General features: G+C 40.9%; 1 protein-coding gene across 1 annotated transcript; it reads right to left on the reverse strand.

The window, feature by feature from the left end:
- Nucleotides 1-214: 214 nt before the first annotated feature.
- LOC112252816 (transmembrane 9 superfamily member 3) lies at nucleotides 215-14,785 on the reverse strand. The gene is made up of 15 exons (XM_024424447.2): nucleotides 14,554-14,785; nucleotides 13,209-13,404; nucleotides 12,875-12,997; nucleotides 7,658-7,818; nucleotides 7,368-7,445; nucleotides 7,035-7,166; nucleotides 6,693-6,859; nucleotides 6,494-6,588; nucleotides 6,046-6,176; nucleotides 5,689-5,828; nucleotides 5,444-5,512; nucleotides 3,986-4,132; nucleotides 3,605-3,688; nucleotides 2,037-2,113; nucleotides 215-1,856 (listed from the first exon to the last, which is right to left on the reverse strand). Exons 1-15 carry the CDS (start codon nucleotides 14,644-14,646, stop codon nucleotides 1,789-1,791), a joined length of 1,761 nt encoding a protein of 586 aa, XP_024280215.1. The 5' UTR covers nucleotides 14,647-14,785; the 3' UTR covers nucleotides 215-1,788.
- Between the last annotated feature and the right edge of the window lie 819 nt (nucleotides 14,786-15,604).

Here is a 15,604-nt window from a genome sequence, read left to right on the forward strand (position 1 = left end):
GAGGTCTGACAGTGTCAAAATAAGGGAAAAGCTGCCATCACACCAGTTTTATTCTACTGATTTAAAAAGTGTGATCATACACAGATTGTATTTTCCCAAAACAGTGCCCAAAGAATATTGCTTCTGGTCTTGGATAGTTGAAAAAAAGAAAGGAATCAGTTACGAAATGTATAAGCCAGACAATGTAACCATTTACAAACCATGCCTGTATAACCCCTGTACATAAAGATGTTTATTTTGTTCATTTTCTTTTTTTACAGCAAGTTAATATGCAGGTTTAAAATGTCTTTAGACATATAGTACACAACATGAGGTGCCAAAAAATCAACTTCAGTATTGGAAATGAGAAAGGTATTGCCACTTCTCATACATTTAAGGTACATACTGTATTTTACAGCAACAACAAAAAGGTTTTAAAACACTGCAGCACTGTATGTAGCTATGAACACATCTAGTTAAGTGTACATAAATGTCACTTCTGTGGAAACTAGCACAATTGCCTCATTTCATCTGACATTCACAATGTTTCAGGTTATGAAAACCAAAGATAACGTGAGGGACATGGCTGACCAAAGAATGGAGAGCCGTTTAAAGCATACATCAAACCAAATAAACAGTCAGTTCTCTGTCATCTCACTCTTTGGCAAGCAGCCAGCACACACTTCTTTGAATTTGAGACTGCTACATGAGATGTCCACAACCAGGGAAAGTGAAGGAAATGTAGATAACAAATGGCCAAACAGAATGGAATTTGATAAGCATATGTTTCGATGGAAACTTCATGCAATTTCAGGCAAGATAACAGCGCCACCCCATCCCAAGCACCGAAACAGAAAAAAAACAAAATATATATTTTTGTTTATAACCGAATGATTTAAAAAAAGCCCCCAAAAAAACCCTGTAGTAAATCTGTACAACCAAAATACATTTGAGATCTACATCTAAAGTTACATTATTAAGGTTATATACACTTTCCCCCCTATCCATATATTATCTTTACAAGTAGACTTCATTCAAACCCAAACATTAAGAAAACATAAGCGGGAAATTGAATCACATCAAACATCCATTTAAAACAATCTGTCATTTATACTGTACTTCAAAACCAACTGTTGATCACTCGTTCCTTTCGCAAAAAAAATGTTTTCTTTCCCCCCCCCCATCTGTACAGCAAACTTCAGCAGATCTAAAATATTTATCTTGGTTGGTTGGTTGATTTTAAACTACTGTATTTGGAAATTAGATAGAACCATTCCCATATTTTGACTAACTCTGATAAGTTAGTATAACATCCAGTATATGTTAAGTGTCTAGTGTAGCTAGTAAAAATGAATGTGGAAGTCAGAATATAATATAATGGAATTCTGAGTGACAATAATACAAAATAGAATCAAGTCAGAGCATGGACGCAAACCCAACTCTCCAATATTCTAATACAATAGAACAAAGGCTTTCAATATGGCCTCTTCACTGAAGAGAGCTAGACTATTCCATAATAAAGATCTTTATGTTCTCTGGTGGTGGGTGGGACTGGATTGGAAAGGGGAAGCCATGTTATGTTTTGAACAGCATCTGCTTCAGAACGTTGCTTGAATGCAATTGATAAAAACAGAACCGGTTAGAATTTTCTTTTTCCGCAGTTTTGCTCTTGTACAATCTTTGTTTTGCAACATTCAAATTCATTCAGAAAAAGGAGAACTACATTTGTACAAAGTGAGATACCGCGAAAAAAAAAAGTATGTTGGGGAAAGCGTCAGCTTATCTGTGGATCCCTTGCTTGCATCTGTCCTAGTCAATTTTCACATTTGTGTAGATCTTCCTCACGAAGGCACTTGTTCCCACATACCCAACAGCTCCTACAAAAAGATATTGTTGTAATGTGTCATTGCATCAATAATCATGTATGTTTGCCACTGTCTGAGCTACATTTAAAAGATTGTGTTTACGGAATAACCTCCAAAGCCTAAACTGTAATATCATTCGAATTCCAATACTCGGATCAAATCAGATGCTGTGAAAAGTGAAGTGGAACTCACCACACATAATTCCCAGAGAAGAACTAAACACTGCCATGTAGCCAAAGTAAAAGGACGTCTGGAACAGACCATACATCCTGAAACAGATGGGACAAAACAATTGTCAGCGGAGGTAATAACACAGGAAGACACTGCTGAAACATCTTTCATACACATACAGTACTGTATGTAGGGATGGGCATTTTGGAAAAAAAATGTCCATGTTGAGGCACTTTCATGAAAATATTGTAGTACTCGCACATTAGCGTGAAATGAGGCTGAGAGCAAAAAGTTTGCTACATACTATCCAATTACACATAACAAACTGAAAACAAAACTTAAAATAGGGTCCAAATGCAGCCATTTTGAGCTCAATATCAAATAATTTCAGGGTAACAAGTATCTTATTGTAATTGTTTTCAATAAAAGGAAACAAAGATTCTTAGCAAAGAGTAATTTCTCAAGCAAAATTTTTGATAGGTACCACTCCCAGACAAATTTTCACAATTTCACAGTATTATTCCAACCTCAGATGGGTTAGCTGACAAAGTCACGAAAACTATTCACACGCTTCAATGGGGCAGTGAAGTCTGTGAGAAGTTGTGATTCTGGATGGCCAGATAACTACCAACAATGACAAGAAACTGCCATGTGGGGAATCGTAAGTGACTTGTTTTTAGCTAGTTTCATCTAGTTTTTGATACCATGTCTTGTTTGTAGGTGTTTTGACTGATTTCATTTTTTGACTGTTTTGACTGGAACGAATTGCAAAAATCGCTGAAGTTGGAGACTTTTATCTCCCTCACCAACTTCAAACATCAGCTATCTGAGCAGCTAACCGATCGCTGCAGCTGTACATAGTCTATTGGTAAATAGCCCACCCATTTTCACCTACCTCATCCCCATACTGTTTTTATTTATTTACTTTTCTGCTCTTTTGCACACCAATATCTCTACCTGTACATGACCATCTGATCATTTATCACTCCAGTGTTAATCTCAAAATTGTAATTATTCGCCTACCTCCTCATGCCTTTTGCACACATTGTATATAGACTCCCCCCTTTGTTTTCTACTGTGTTATTGACTTGTTAATTGTTTATTCCATGTGTAACTCTGTGTTGTCTGCTCACACTGCTATGCTTTATCTTGGCCAGGTCGCAGTTGCAAATGAGAACTTGTTCTCAACTAGCCTACCTGGTTAAATAAAGGTGAAATAAAAAAATTAAATTAAATTTCATGTCAATGCTAATACGGCTAAAATTAGCTAGCTAGCCAAACAACTAACAATGTATTTGAAAGACAAAAAGTGCTCATTGTGCAAATATACTTATGATTTCAATACAAATGTTCACTGCACCTGAAATAGTCCAAACAAACATCTTATGAGTGAAATTCTGTCAGTGATTATACATTTCACCTGTTGAATGGTTTCATTTGTACATTGAGTATTTGAATTGAGTACTAGCGCCCATCCCTAATCTGACAGAATGCTTTAGGGCAACACAGTCTTGTTTTCTACAGTCAACAGATGATTTCAGTTGTGTACAATATGCATTTTATATAATAAAAATAATATTGGAACTCACTTTGTTTTGAAGAAATAGTAGTAAAAGGAGTACATGTAAACATAAACTGCAGTGGATGCAGCAGAGAGAAAGCTTGTCCATTGCCTGAGAGGAGAAAAAAACCATGAAGAAGGTAAATTAAAAAGCACAAATACCATAGCCAGCCTGAGGATAGTGTGTTTCAGGATTTTCCTGAACACAAAATATACTGTATTCAGCTGTGTTATAGTTCTTAAACTAGACATGCAATTATACTTACGCCTAATCTCACCAAGTGGTGTATAAGGCCCACACACACAAGGTCCCTCCATTTAATTAATGGAATTAATCCATTTAATTCATTAATGATTCATGTAATCGTAGAGACAAGTACATACATTGCTGGCTCTGTCTTTAACTCACCATCTGTAGTCCTCAGCATTGAGGAGGAAGTAAGTGCAGACAATTGTGACACACACGGTGACAATGCAGAGGATAACCAGGACCAGCATCATGAACCCATATACGTAGTAGATCTTATAGGCCCAAAATGAAGTGAAGATGAAGTACCTTGAAAATAAGAAGCAAACAATGCATTTCCACTTCCAGCCATGCACAGGTTTAATATGGTGAATTAACGATTTGCCAAAACAAAGGAAACACCACCATAAATTGTCTAAATAGGGATGTTGGGCCACCAAAACAGATTCAACGTGCCTAAGCATAGACTCTACAAGTGTCTGGAACTCTATTGGAGAGATGTGCCACGATTCTTTACAAAAAAATTATAAAATTTGGTGTTTTGTTAATTGTGGTGGAAAATTCATAGTCAGACACCGCTCCAGAATCTCCCATAAGTGTTCAATTGGGTTGAGATCTGGTGACCGAGACAGCCATGGCATATGGCAGGGTTCACCAACTGGCGTCCGCGGGCGATTTTATTTGGCTCCCCGAAGTTCTTCGCAAAAATATTGTTGGACATAAAAGACTGAAAAAATTAAATCAAATCGGCTCCAGGTGATTTTAATTTAGGAAATCTGTTCCAAAATATTCCCACGCATAATACAGATATATATGTGACCGTCTACAAAACGTAAGCAAGGTGTGAAATGATTATGTTTTAGTCAAATATTATATCCGTTTGGGCTGCTTGCGGTCAATTTACAGTCTACAAATGATTTGTAATTATGTTCCGGCCCCCTGACCATCCGCTCAATACAAAAATTGTCCCGCAGCTGAATCTAGTTGATCCCTAGCATATGGTTTACATCACATGTCAAACTCATTCCATGGAGGGGCGAGAGAGTGCAGGTTTTTGTTTTACTTGATTGATTGATTAATTAAAGGTCGATGATTAGTTAGGAACTCCCCTCTTCTGGTTGTCTAGGGCTTAATTGAAAGGAAAAAACAAAAACCAGCAGAATCTAGGCCCTCCGTGTAATGAGTTTGAAACCCCTGATTTACATTGTTTTCAGGCACATCAAATTATTCAGTGGCTACTCGTGCCCTGTGGATGGGGGCATTGTCATCCTGGAAAGAGATCACTTCCATCATAATAGAAATGCTTCACCATAGGTTGAATTTGATCACTCAGAATGGCTGTGTATTTATTGGCATTTACCTTGCCCTCTAAGTCAGGGTTTCCTAACACTCTCCTCGTGCCCACACCCCAGATGTTTCATTTTTTTTTTTTTAACCCTAAACTGGCACACCTGATTCAATTAGCCACCTAATCATGGGGGGGACTATGAAAGGGTTGGGAAATGCACCCCACAACATAAGAGCTGCCAGAACCCTAATTTACTCAAGTATTTCCTTTATTTTGGTAGTTACCTGTATCTAGTTTATAGTATAGTGAGGTTAAAGTGAGGCAGGACTTACATTTCAATGAAAATGGAACCAAATGGAAGGATTCCTCCCAGACAGACAATGACAGCTGGCTCCATGAACCTGTCAAATGTGATCAGTCTACAATCAGAGACATTCAAGGAGCAAACACAGTCCATATCAGCACTTGGGCCCAAATAAACAAACACTTGGGCCTCCAATAAATATGAAAACAAATGTCACACATACATGGCTATTATTAAGTAATGCTGTACAAAAAAGATCAGAGTCATAGATACCATTTCTTCTCAGGGATTGGCCGTGGCACTGCATTGACTCGACAAGGAAAGTTGGGCTGGCCAGAGAGGTTTCTTCCCAGAATGGTTCCCACAAGGTTGAGTGGCAGGATAACAAACAAACAAATACAGCAAACAGCCACCTGAAAGCAAAATGCAATAGTAGAATCCATGAGAAAGGTTTCATAGTGAGAGCAAACAATATTTCCAAAAAGAAACCTTTTGGTTCATTTGATTTTACACACCAATAGAAAGACGGAAATAAATCGGCATTCCAATTTCTATGAGAGAAAAATGTGCTCGTTGTTTAGGCAGGTGTTGGCTAAGCGGAGGGAGTGGGCGTCGACACTCTAAACTCACCATGGTGCCAAAGGGGATGGCTCGGGAGGCATGGTAGTACATGGCGATGAAGTTGATGAAGAAGGCTGTCCCACACACCATGGCAGGGATCAGGAAGGCCCCGATAAACATCTGTTTAATCCACCGTCTGCCTATAGGATCAAATATCATCAGTTATCATAAGGGTGCACATTATGGGTGAATTGCAATAATCCACCATGTGTTATTTACACAATCACACTAACAATGTAGCCTAATTTGTCAATACCCATGTCAATAGGTTTCAAACCGTATTCTACACCAGGTATCACAAACAATGGTTTGACAACCCAAGCTCCATGTTCAGGTTAAGAAAATGTCATAGGTGACAATGTTCTGCTCGGCAAAACTGCCTTTGCAGAGTGCAGTAATAATGGAATTGTGCTGTGTAGGAACTGAGTTTCTATTTTTAAGAAAAACCCTTACATACCTCCTTGTTTTGCATACAAACTTCCGCCAAAATAGCCATTGACGGGAGAGGTGGCAGCATATACAAAGATGGCTGTGCTCAGCATAGATCCTCTCCTGTAGAAACAAATGCGAAGCCGCAGTGCACACACACACACGTTAGACAGCAGTGAAGAAACACACTATTAGGTTTCTATCTGCAGGTGGCGCCCATCACTTACTCTGTGTACAGATCCTCAACCATGGCCACGATGATGACGATGAAAGAGACCGAGAAGATCTGGCATCCAGAGCCAATAAGGGAGGAGAAGATCATGGGGTGGCTTGACGGCCGGAACACGTCTCCATGGACCTGCTTCCATCCATACTCATCCCCCAGGTCCCTGTCCTGCAACAGGGAGAAGCGGGAAAGGGCCAGGGGTACATTAAAGACAAAAAGGACATGCAGCTAGCCAAAATTAGACAAAGCACTGGAGCCTAAACTATCACAGCAAAAAAATGTAAGTGTATGTTGTTCAATGTAAGATTCTGTCATTAATGCTACCGAGGCCATGAAACGTTACCATGTCATCCATTTCCTCCTCTTTGCTGTATCTTGCATAGTCTTTTCTTAGCGTTCTCATCAGGATCATGGACACCAGGCCAACCAAGAAGATAACCATCATGAAGGAGTTGAAGATGGAAAACCAGTGAATCTAAAGAAGGGAAAATAGATGTTTCATTTCCACACCACAGGGAATATCAAAAATGCACACACAGAACCCATCCCTAGATTCTTCCGCTTGATTATAGAACAATGGCATCCTTGAGAATTGGTCAAACAGGCTGGCCACTTTTCCTGTATTGTGCAGTTCAGTGCAAAATTGCATTATTTTTTCAGAGAAGAAGAAACTTACTCTATGTTGGAAAAAAGATGGATCAAGATACTTGTCAAATCTGTCTTCAAACTTCACATCGGACTTCTTCCACTTTACCTGTGGTAAAAAAAAGTGGTTTTACTCAATTGTTCCTCTGGCGAACGAGCCACGTATGGATGACGACGACGTGGGTGACCTTACTTTATGTAAAACAATATAAAGCTCTGTGTGGGAAATCTCATCACACTTCAAATACGTATTCAACCCTGTGCATAATAGAAAAATCCAGTCCCATTTCCCATCTCTGACAAGAAAATGCAAATACTTACAGAGTACGACATTGCAATTCTTGTGTTGGGCACAAGCTTGACTTTGCCTTCACTTGTCAGGTTGACATCGACAATACGGTTGCCATTGAAGCCGATCTCCAATTTCTTGTAAGTCCACAGATAATGATCCTCTCCATTTTCATCTGCCTCACCGACAATTCCTAGAAAATAGAGAGAGGTGTGGGATGAGTGCACTACTACCAGAAATGTACTGGCAAATTGGCAAGTCTGGTGTGGAACGCAGTAAGCAGATCCAGGGCTTAAAGTCTATATTTATTCATACTCAGAATAGTATTCCGTATGGGTATGAAAACCTGGGCCATCTGCCCCACCTCCTGTGCATACATATATTTGTACATACATACAATGCTTTGCAAAAGTATTCAGACCCCTTGGGTTTGTTCAACATTTATTGCCTTACAAAGTGGGATTAAAATGGATTTCATTGTCATTTGTATCACCAATCGACACAAAACGGTCAAAGTAGAAGAAAAAAATGTTATTTTTAAATTATATAAGTAAAATAGTCGTTGCATAAGTAGTGAGCCCATTTGTTTAAGCAAGCCTAAATTCAAGAGTCAAATTTGGCTTAACAAATCATATTTTAAGTTACATGGACTCACTGTGAAATAATAGGGGTTGACATGATTTTTGAATGACCCTTCCTCGGTCCCCCTAACAAATCAAATTTTATTGGTCACATTCACATGGTTAGCAGTGTAGCGAAATGCTTATGCGTCTAGATCCAACAGTGCAGCAGTATCTAACAGGTAATATCTAACAGATTCCACAACAAAACCTAATACACACAATCTAGTAAAGGAATTGGATAAGAATATAAGTATAAAATATATGGATGAGCAGTGACAGAGCGGCTAAGATGCAATAGATAGTGAATGATACAGTATATACATGAGATGAGTAATGCGAGATATGTAAACATTCTTAAAGTGGCATTATTAAAGTGGCTAGTGTTCCATTTATTAAATTGGACAATGATATCAAGTCTGCAGGTAGGCAGCCGCCTCTCTGTGCTAATGATGGCTGTTTAACAATCTGATGGCCTTGAGATAGAAGCTGTTTTTCAATCTCTCTGTCCCAGCTTTGATGCACCCGTACGGACCTCGCCTTCTGGATGGAAGCGGGGTGAACAGGTAGTGGCCCAGGTGGTTAGTGTCCTTGATGACATTTAACATTTGTAAAGATCCCTCAGTCAAGTACTGGATTTCAAATCAACTACAAAGACAAGGGAGCTCTTCGAATGCCTCAAAGGGCAGTGATTGGTACATGGGTAACAATAAAATCAGATAGAATATTTCTTTAAGCATGGTCAGATAATAATTATGCATGAAACCACCCAGACACATGAAAGATAGTCATCCTTCTGAACTGAGCAGCAGGACAGGAATGAAACTGCTCAGTGATGTTTAAAATCATCAATGTCCTCATAACAACTACAGAGTTAAATGGCTGTGACGGGAGAGAGCCGAGGACAGATCAACAACATTGTAGTGACTCCACAATAATGAACTAAATGAGTGAAAAGAAATATACAAAATAAAAAATAATATTCCAAAACATGCATCTTGTAGGCAACAAGGCACTAAAGTAATACTGCAAAAAGGAATACACCCTTTGGCCTAAATGCAGTCTTATGTTTGGGGAAAATCCAACACATCACTGTAACTCCCACCTTATTTTCAAGCATAGTGGTGGCTGCATCATGGTATGGGTATGAAGAAGGCATGACAATGCCTCTTGGGAGGTGGAAAAGCTTTAGCATGGGCCCTCAGATCCTCAAAAGGTTATACAGCTGCACCATTGAGAGCATCTTGCCTGGCTGCATCACAACTTGGTATGGCAACCGCTTGACATCCAACCCCAAGGCGCAAGAGGGTACAGTAAGTCTGGTGAGTATGCAGGCCATGAAAGAACTGGGACATTTTCAGCTTCCAGGAATTGTGCACAGATCCTTGTGACATGGGGCCGTGCATTATCATACCGAAACATGTGATGGTGGCAGATGAATGGCATGACAATGGGACTCAGGATCTCGTCATGGTATCTCTGTGCATTCAAATTGCCATCGATAAAATGCAATCTTATTCATTGTCCGTAGCTTATGCCTGCCCATACCATAATCTCATCGCCACAATGGGGCACTGTTCACAACGTTGACATCAGCCAACTGCCTGCCCACACAACACCATACATGTGGTTTGCGATTGTGAGGCCGGTTGGACGTACCGTCAAATTCTCTAAAATGACATTGGAGGTGGCTTATGGTAGAGAAATTAACATTTAATTCTCTGGCAACAGCTCTGGTGGACATTCCTGCAGTCAGCATATCAATTGCACACTCCCTCAACACTTGAAGACATCTGTGACAAAACTGCACATTTTAGAGTGGCCTTCTGTCCCCAGCACAAGGTACACCTGTGTAATAATCAGCTTCTTAATATGTCACACCTGTCAGGTGAATGGATTATCTTGGCAAACGCTCACTAACAGGGTTGTAAACATTTGTGCACAACATTTGAGAGAAATAAGCTGTGTGTGCATTTGGAATATTTCTGGCATCTCTTATTTCAGCTCATGAAACATGGGGCCAACACTTTACATGCTGCGTTTATATTTTTGTTCAGTGTATCTGCATTTACTGTTTTTGCACTCATCACATAAGCTGTTGCTACTGTTTATGATCTGTCACTTTATTCCTAGTTATATGCACATATCTACCTCAATTACCTTGTACCCCTGCACATCAACTCGGTACTGGTGCCCTGTGTCTATAGTCAAGACTCATTGTGTATTCATTATTGGGTGTTTAACTTTTCTATTATTTCTCACTGCATTGCTGGGAAGGGCCCGTAAGAAAGCATTTCACTGTTAGTCTACACTGGTTGTTTTTAAGTAGCATGTGACAAATATAATTTGATTTGGATGCCTGACTTTGGCAAATACGGGGGAGTTTCAGAATAAAAAGTAAATGGGATGAAGCTAAGCACATGCTAAATCCTTGAGGAAGACCTGCTTTACACCAGGTACTGGGTGAAGAATTCATCTTTCAGCAGGACAATAACCTACAACACAAGGCCAAATCTACACCTGCTCTGCTTATAAAGAAGACGGTGAATGTTCCTGAGTGGCCATGTTACCGTTTTGACTTAAATCTGCTTAACAATCTATGGCAAGACTTACTGCCATCTAGCCATGATCCCCAACATCTTGACAGAGCTTGAAGAATTTTGAAAAGAAAAATAACATTCCGGAGTGTTGTGTGTAGATGAAAATTGTTAAAAAAAAAAAAAGACAAATCATTCTCATTTTGTAACACAAAATGAAGAAATCCAAGGAGTCTGAATACTTTTGCAAGGCACGGCATATAATGGCAGCTGTTTAGCCAATGTATACTACAGGACCAAAAGTATGTGGACACCTGCTCGTTGAACAGCTCATTCCAAAATCATGGGCGTTAATATAGAGTTCGTACTGCCTTTGCTACTATAACAGCCTCCACTCTTCTGGGAAGGCTTTCAACTAGATGTTGGAACATTGCTGCAGGGACTTGCTTCCATTCAGCCACAAGAACATTAGTGAGGTCGGGCACTGATGTTGGGCGATTAGGCCTGGCTCGCAATTGGCATTTCAATTCATCCCAGAGGTGTCCGATGGGGTTGAGGTCAGGGCTCCGTGCAGGCCAGTCAAGTTCTTCCACACTGGGGCCTCCTGAGTGGCGCAGTGGTCTAAGGCACTACATCACAGATCTGAGGCACCACTACAGCCTCAGGTTCAATCCCAGGCTGTGTCACAGCCAGCCGTGACCCCCAAGAGGTGGCTAACAATTGGCCCAGCGTTGTCTGGTTTAGGGGAGGGTTTGGCAGGGGTGATTCCTTGGCTCATCGTGCTCCAGCAACTCCATGTGACGGGCAGGGCGCCTGCAAGCTAACTTCGGTCGTCAGTTGGATGGTGTTTCCTCCGACACATTGGTACAGCTGGCTTCCGGGTTAAGTGAGCAGTGTTAAGAAGCAGTGCGGCTTAGCAGGTCAAGGACTCTCGACCTTTGCCTCTCCCGGGTCTGTTGGGGAGTTGCAGCGAAGAAACAAGACCGTAAGTACCAATTGGATATCACAAAATAGGGGAGAAAAGGGTGTAAAAAAATGTCAAATAAAAACCTCAAACCCAGAGTCGTCCGTCGGACTGGCATATGGTGAAGCGTGATTCTTCACTCCAGAGAACGCGTCCAATGACAGCAAGCTTTTACACCAATCCAGGTGACGCTTGGCATTGCGCATGGTGATCTTGCGCTTGTGTGCCGCTGCTCAGCCATGGAAACCCATTTCTTGAAGCTCCCAACGAACAGTTATTGCACTAACGTTGCTTCCAGAGGCAGTTTAGTAGTGAGTGTTGCAAATGAGGACAGACAAAAACTATTTTTGGGCCTACCACTTTGCGACTGAGACGTTTCTACTTCACAATAATAGCACTTACAGTTGACCAGGGTAGCTCTAGCAGGGCAGACATTTGACCAATTGACTTTTTGGAAAGGTGGCATCCTATAACGGTGCCATGTTGAATGTCACAGAGCTCTTCAGTAAGGCCATTCTACTGTCCATGTCTGTCTGTGGAGTTTGCATGGCTGTGTACTACATTTTATACACCTGTCAGCAACGGGCGAGGCTGAAATAGCTGAATCCACCAATTTGAAGGGGTGTCCACATACACTATATATATACAAAAGTATCTATTTATGATTGTTTCCCTTTAAAAAACAGGTCGTTGACCATGATTGATGTCTTGGTTACCTGTACCAAGTTGAAAACATAATAAATCTGTAGTAAGACTAGGCTGATTCACATTATAACTATAGGCTCAATGAAAAGATCTGCTGTGAACCCAAATACAATGAAGTTCAGGAAAATGTGGTTTGTAGGCACCATTCAATGTAAAAGACCACTATGTTTAAGATCTTCCTCATTACATAACTGGGCCCATCTCAGCCATGGTGAACTAGGCTTTTCCATACATAACCTTTGTAATGGTCAAACTACTTTCTATAACAACCAGTGTGAGAGGCAACAGATAAGCTCAGAAAAGTAGAATGTTCAGAATGAACTTTGGATGCTTTCTTTTCAACTGCCTCTGGAGCATGACTTTGAATCCTCGTAACTAAATTACAGGACAAGTCACAACAGGCTGTGCAGCAAGATCACTCACCCCAGATGGGTAAGTCATCAATGTACATTTGGTACCAATAGTGATTCTTAATGGCATATACAAAGGCATCCCGTTTGGCTTTGTCCAGCTCGATTTCACAGTATGTTGTTTGCATGACTTCATCTGTGAGAACAAAACAACATAAAGTGTTGGTATTAGTATGGCATAACACACTACAATAAGAAATGCAAGTGGAGGCTGCTTTTGGATCTAACCTCATGCTAGGAAAGATTATATTGACTACTCCAAATCAAACAATGCTGATCAAATAGTGACTAATAATATAACTCTTTATTAAAGGCACAGCTGCCTGTGGGTGTAGCTTTTTGGATACCTTTGAACTTGATGTCTAGGCCACTGAACTCCAGCTCGACTCCCTGCAGAGCCTCTCCTAGCGTTTCATGGTAGTGGCTAATGGTCTTTTTGGTGCCCACACAGAAGGGCAGGGAGAAGTATTTGTATGTTTCTTGTCTGTTGTGGTAAGGCCCCACTGTATTCATCCATAACACCACCTCTTCTTTATCAGTGTACTACAAAGGGGAAGAAAGACATTACACAGTTCAAACATGCTATACTTGTTTTGCTTGTCGTCAGATGGCACCATTCGGTATTCTATTCAGCCAACATGGTAGTCTATTCCAAGCAGATTCCAGCCGTAAAGATAATCAGATATCAGCTGTTTGTGACAAAAATACATAGAGTTAATATTTAAATGACCCATGTCAAAAACCAATGAACACATGACATACAAGCATGAGTCAACAGCAACGAAATGCATACAGGTCTTTTCAACCTGAGTGACAGCTATCAAGTTCAAGCTCTGTCATTAGTCGTTTTCGTCTTGACAGTTATGGGCAGAACACAATGCAGATACAACAACGTGCTTTATCAATGCAAAAACTCTCCTGATCACATTTACACTGACAACATGGCATTGGTAACTAAGTATGTCTGCATGCAGCTAGCTGGTTGGTTGTGTTAGTTAGTTAACGTTACCTAGCCAGATTTTCCTTCAGCACTAAGTGCGGATGCAAACTTAATAGCTGGCTACGGTACTACAGGTTGAAGCGTGATCAAACCACACATCAAGACGTGCAAAATAATGTTATTCCCAATTGTACCAGAAAACACGGAAAGCGATTTGAGTTTGTCTTGACCATTGGATGTCCTACATAGAATGACAGGCCTGAATAACCGGATATGCAGTCTTCGCACTGACATACTAGCTAGTTGGCTAGGGCATATTCCTAGCAGATATTTTGGAATATTTACCGAACTAGCAAGTCACGCAACTAAATAACCAAATCCTATTGATGACTGGTTAAGCAAATGATTGCCCCCAATCAGATGTAGCTAGGCCTACTACTATGCACGGATGTCACTGGCTGGCTAACTACTGCTTGCTAGCTTCTTTACTTGCTAGCTTCTTTGCTAGCAAACGTTAGCTAGCTAATGCTACGTGGTCCCCTACGTTAACTTGTTCGCGAACGTTAGTTCTTGTATTAATTATTTATCAACCTTTAAAGTGTTTAACCTAACATATTAACTACATACATTATTCCTCTTATCGCACATATAAGCTAATCGGTTTACTAATATAGCTAACGAGACAGAATGTGCATTATTTTCACCACCACACACAAGGCTTTCCATTTTCAATCGGCCTCAAATGATCTTACCGTGTGTTCATGTTCATCTGCCTCGATCGGCATTAATAACTCGGCAAACGAAAAAAAGGCCACAACTGCAATCTTCCACCTGGAAGACCCCATCCTTTTCTGGGGGAAAGTTTACAGATTTGGGATGTTAGCTTTCTTAGGGCTATCCCACCTTCTTCCTGGTTGTATGACAGTGGCAGTTTTGTAGGATGCGCTTCAGACGCATATGGCGTAAATTGCCTCAGGAGCTCACATCGTATTCGCATGTGATTGACGCGTATATGTCACATGGCTTGTACTCGCCAATCAATGTCGAAGACGATGAAGAAACGTTGAATAATGTAACTCCGGCTGTTGGCTTACACATTCCGCCACTTTCAGCCACGTCATCCGACTGCGAGAATCAGAATTGCCTCACCTTTGTGTGCATATAACCTGAAACCTGGCCCACTCAAGTGTGCAACTGCAGACCATAATTCGGGGCGTTCCTGCGTGTGGCCATCCCTGAATCTGCAGGAACGCCCCCCTCCCCCTTCATGAACCCCCCAAGCAGAAACCCCCTTATGAATGTGGGTCAAAAGGGAAATAAAAGTATTATCTGAGTTTTTTCACTCCCGCCTGGCAGGTCAGTTGTTAACAGAACTGCAAGAGAACAGTGCCCGACAGGTGGGGCGAAGGACTGTATACCGGTCCTGTATACCGGTCGCCCCCTGCCTCCCGCTAGTACATCAGGTGGGAGGCTGGAGCGACACAGTGTGCTAACTAGCTATAGTTATACACATTTTTGCTACTGGTGTGTAATAGCTATTGGTAGCTACTGTTGTCACCTCGCCTCTTCTTCTGTGAGGTTAATCGGCAGTTGGCATCCAATGTTATGGTGCATTACCGCCATCTGCTGTACTGGAGCCCCCCTGCCTCCCGCCTATGTACTGGAGTCATAGCTTAAAAATGGACCAATAGAAGTATAAAGAAAGGTTCATGCAGATGCAGGAATGCCCACATGCAGTAACTCCCCAAATTGCGGGCTGCAGTTGCACCCTTCTTGGCCCACTTCTCATGTATGATTATTGCA

The sequence above is a fragment of the Oncorhynchus tshawytscha genome, linkage group LG06 (assembly GCF_018296145.1).
Source record: "Oncorhynchus tshawytscha isolate Ot180627B linkage group LG06, Otsh_v2.0, whole genome shotgun sequence".
Lineage (NCBI taxonomy): Eukaryota > Metazoa > Chordata > Actinopteri > Salmoniformes > Salmonidae > Oncorhynchus > Oncorhynchus tshawytscha.

Coding starts and splice junctions, on each gene's coding strand:
- LOC112252816 (XM_024424447.2), bottom strand. CDS start 14,646: ATGGGGTCTTCCAGGTGGAAGATTGCAGTTGTGGCCTTTTTTTCGTTT. Junction 5,829..6,045: donor CCATCCCCTTTGGCACCATG/GTGAGTTTAGAG, acceptor TTTTGCTTTCAG/GTGGCTGTTTGCTGTATTTG. Junction 3,689..3,985: donor AATGCTGAGGACTACAGATG/GTGAGTTAAAGA, acceptor TTCTCCTCTCAG/GCAATGGACAAGCTTTCTCT.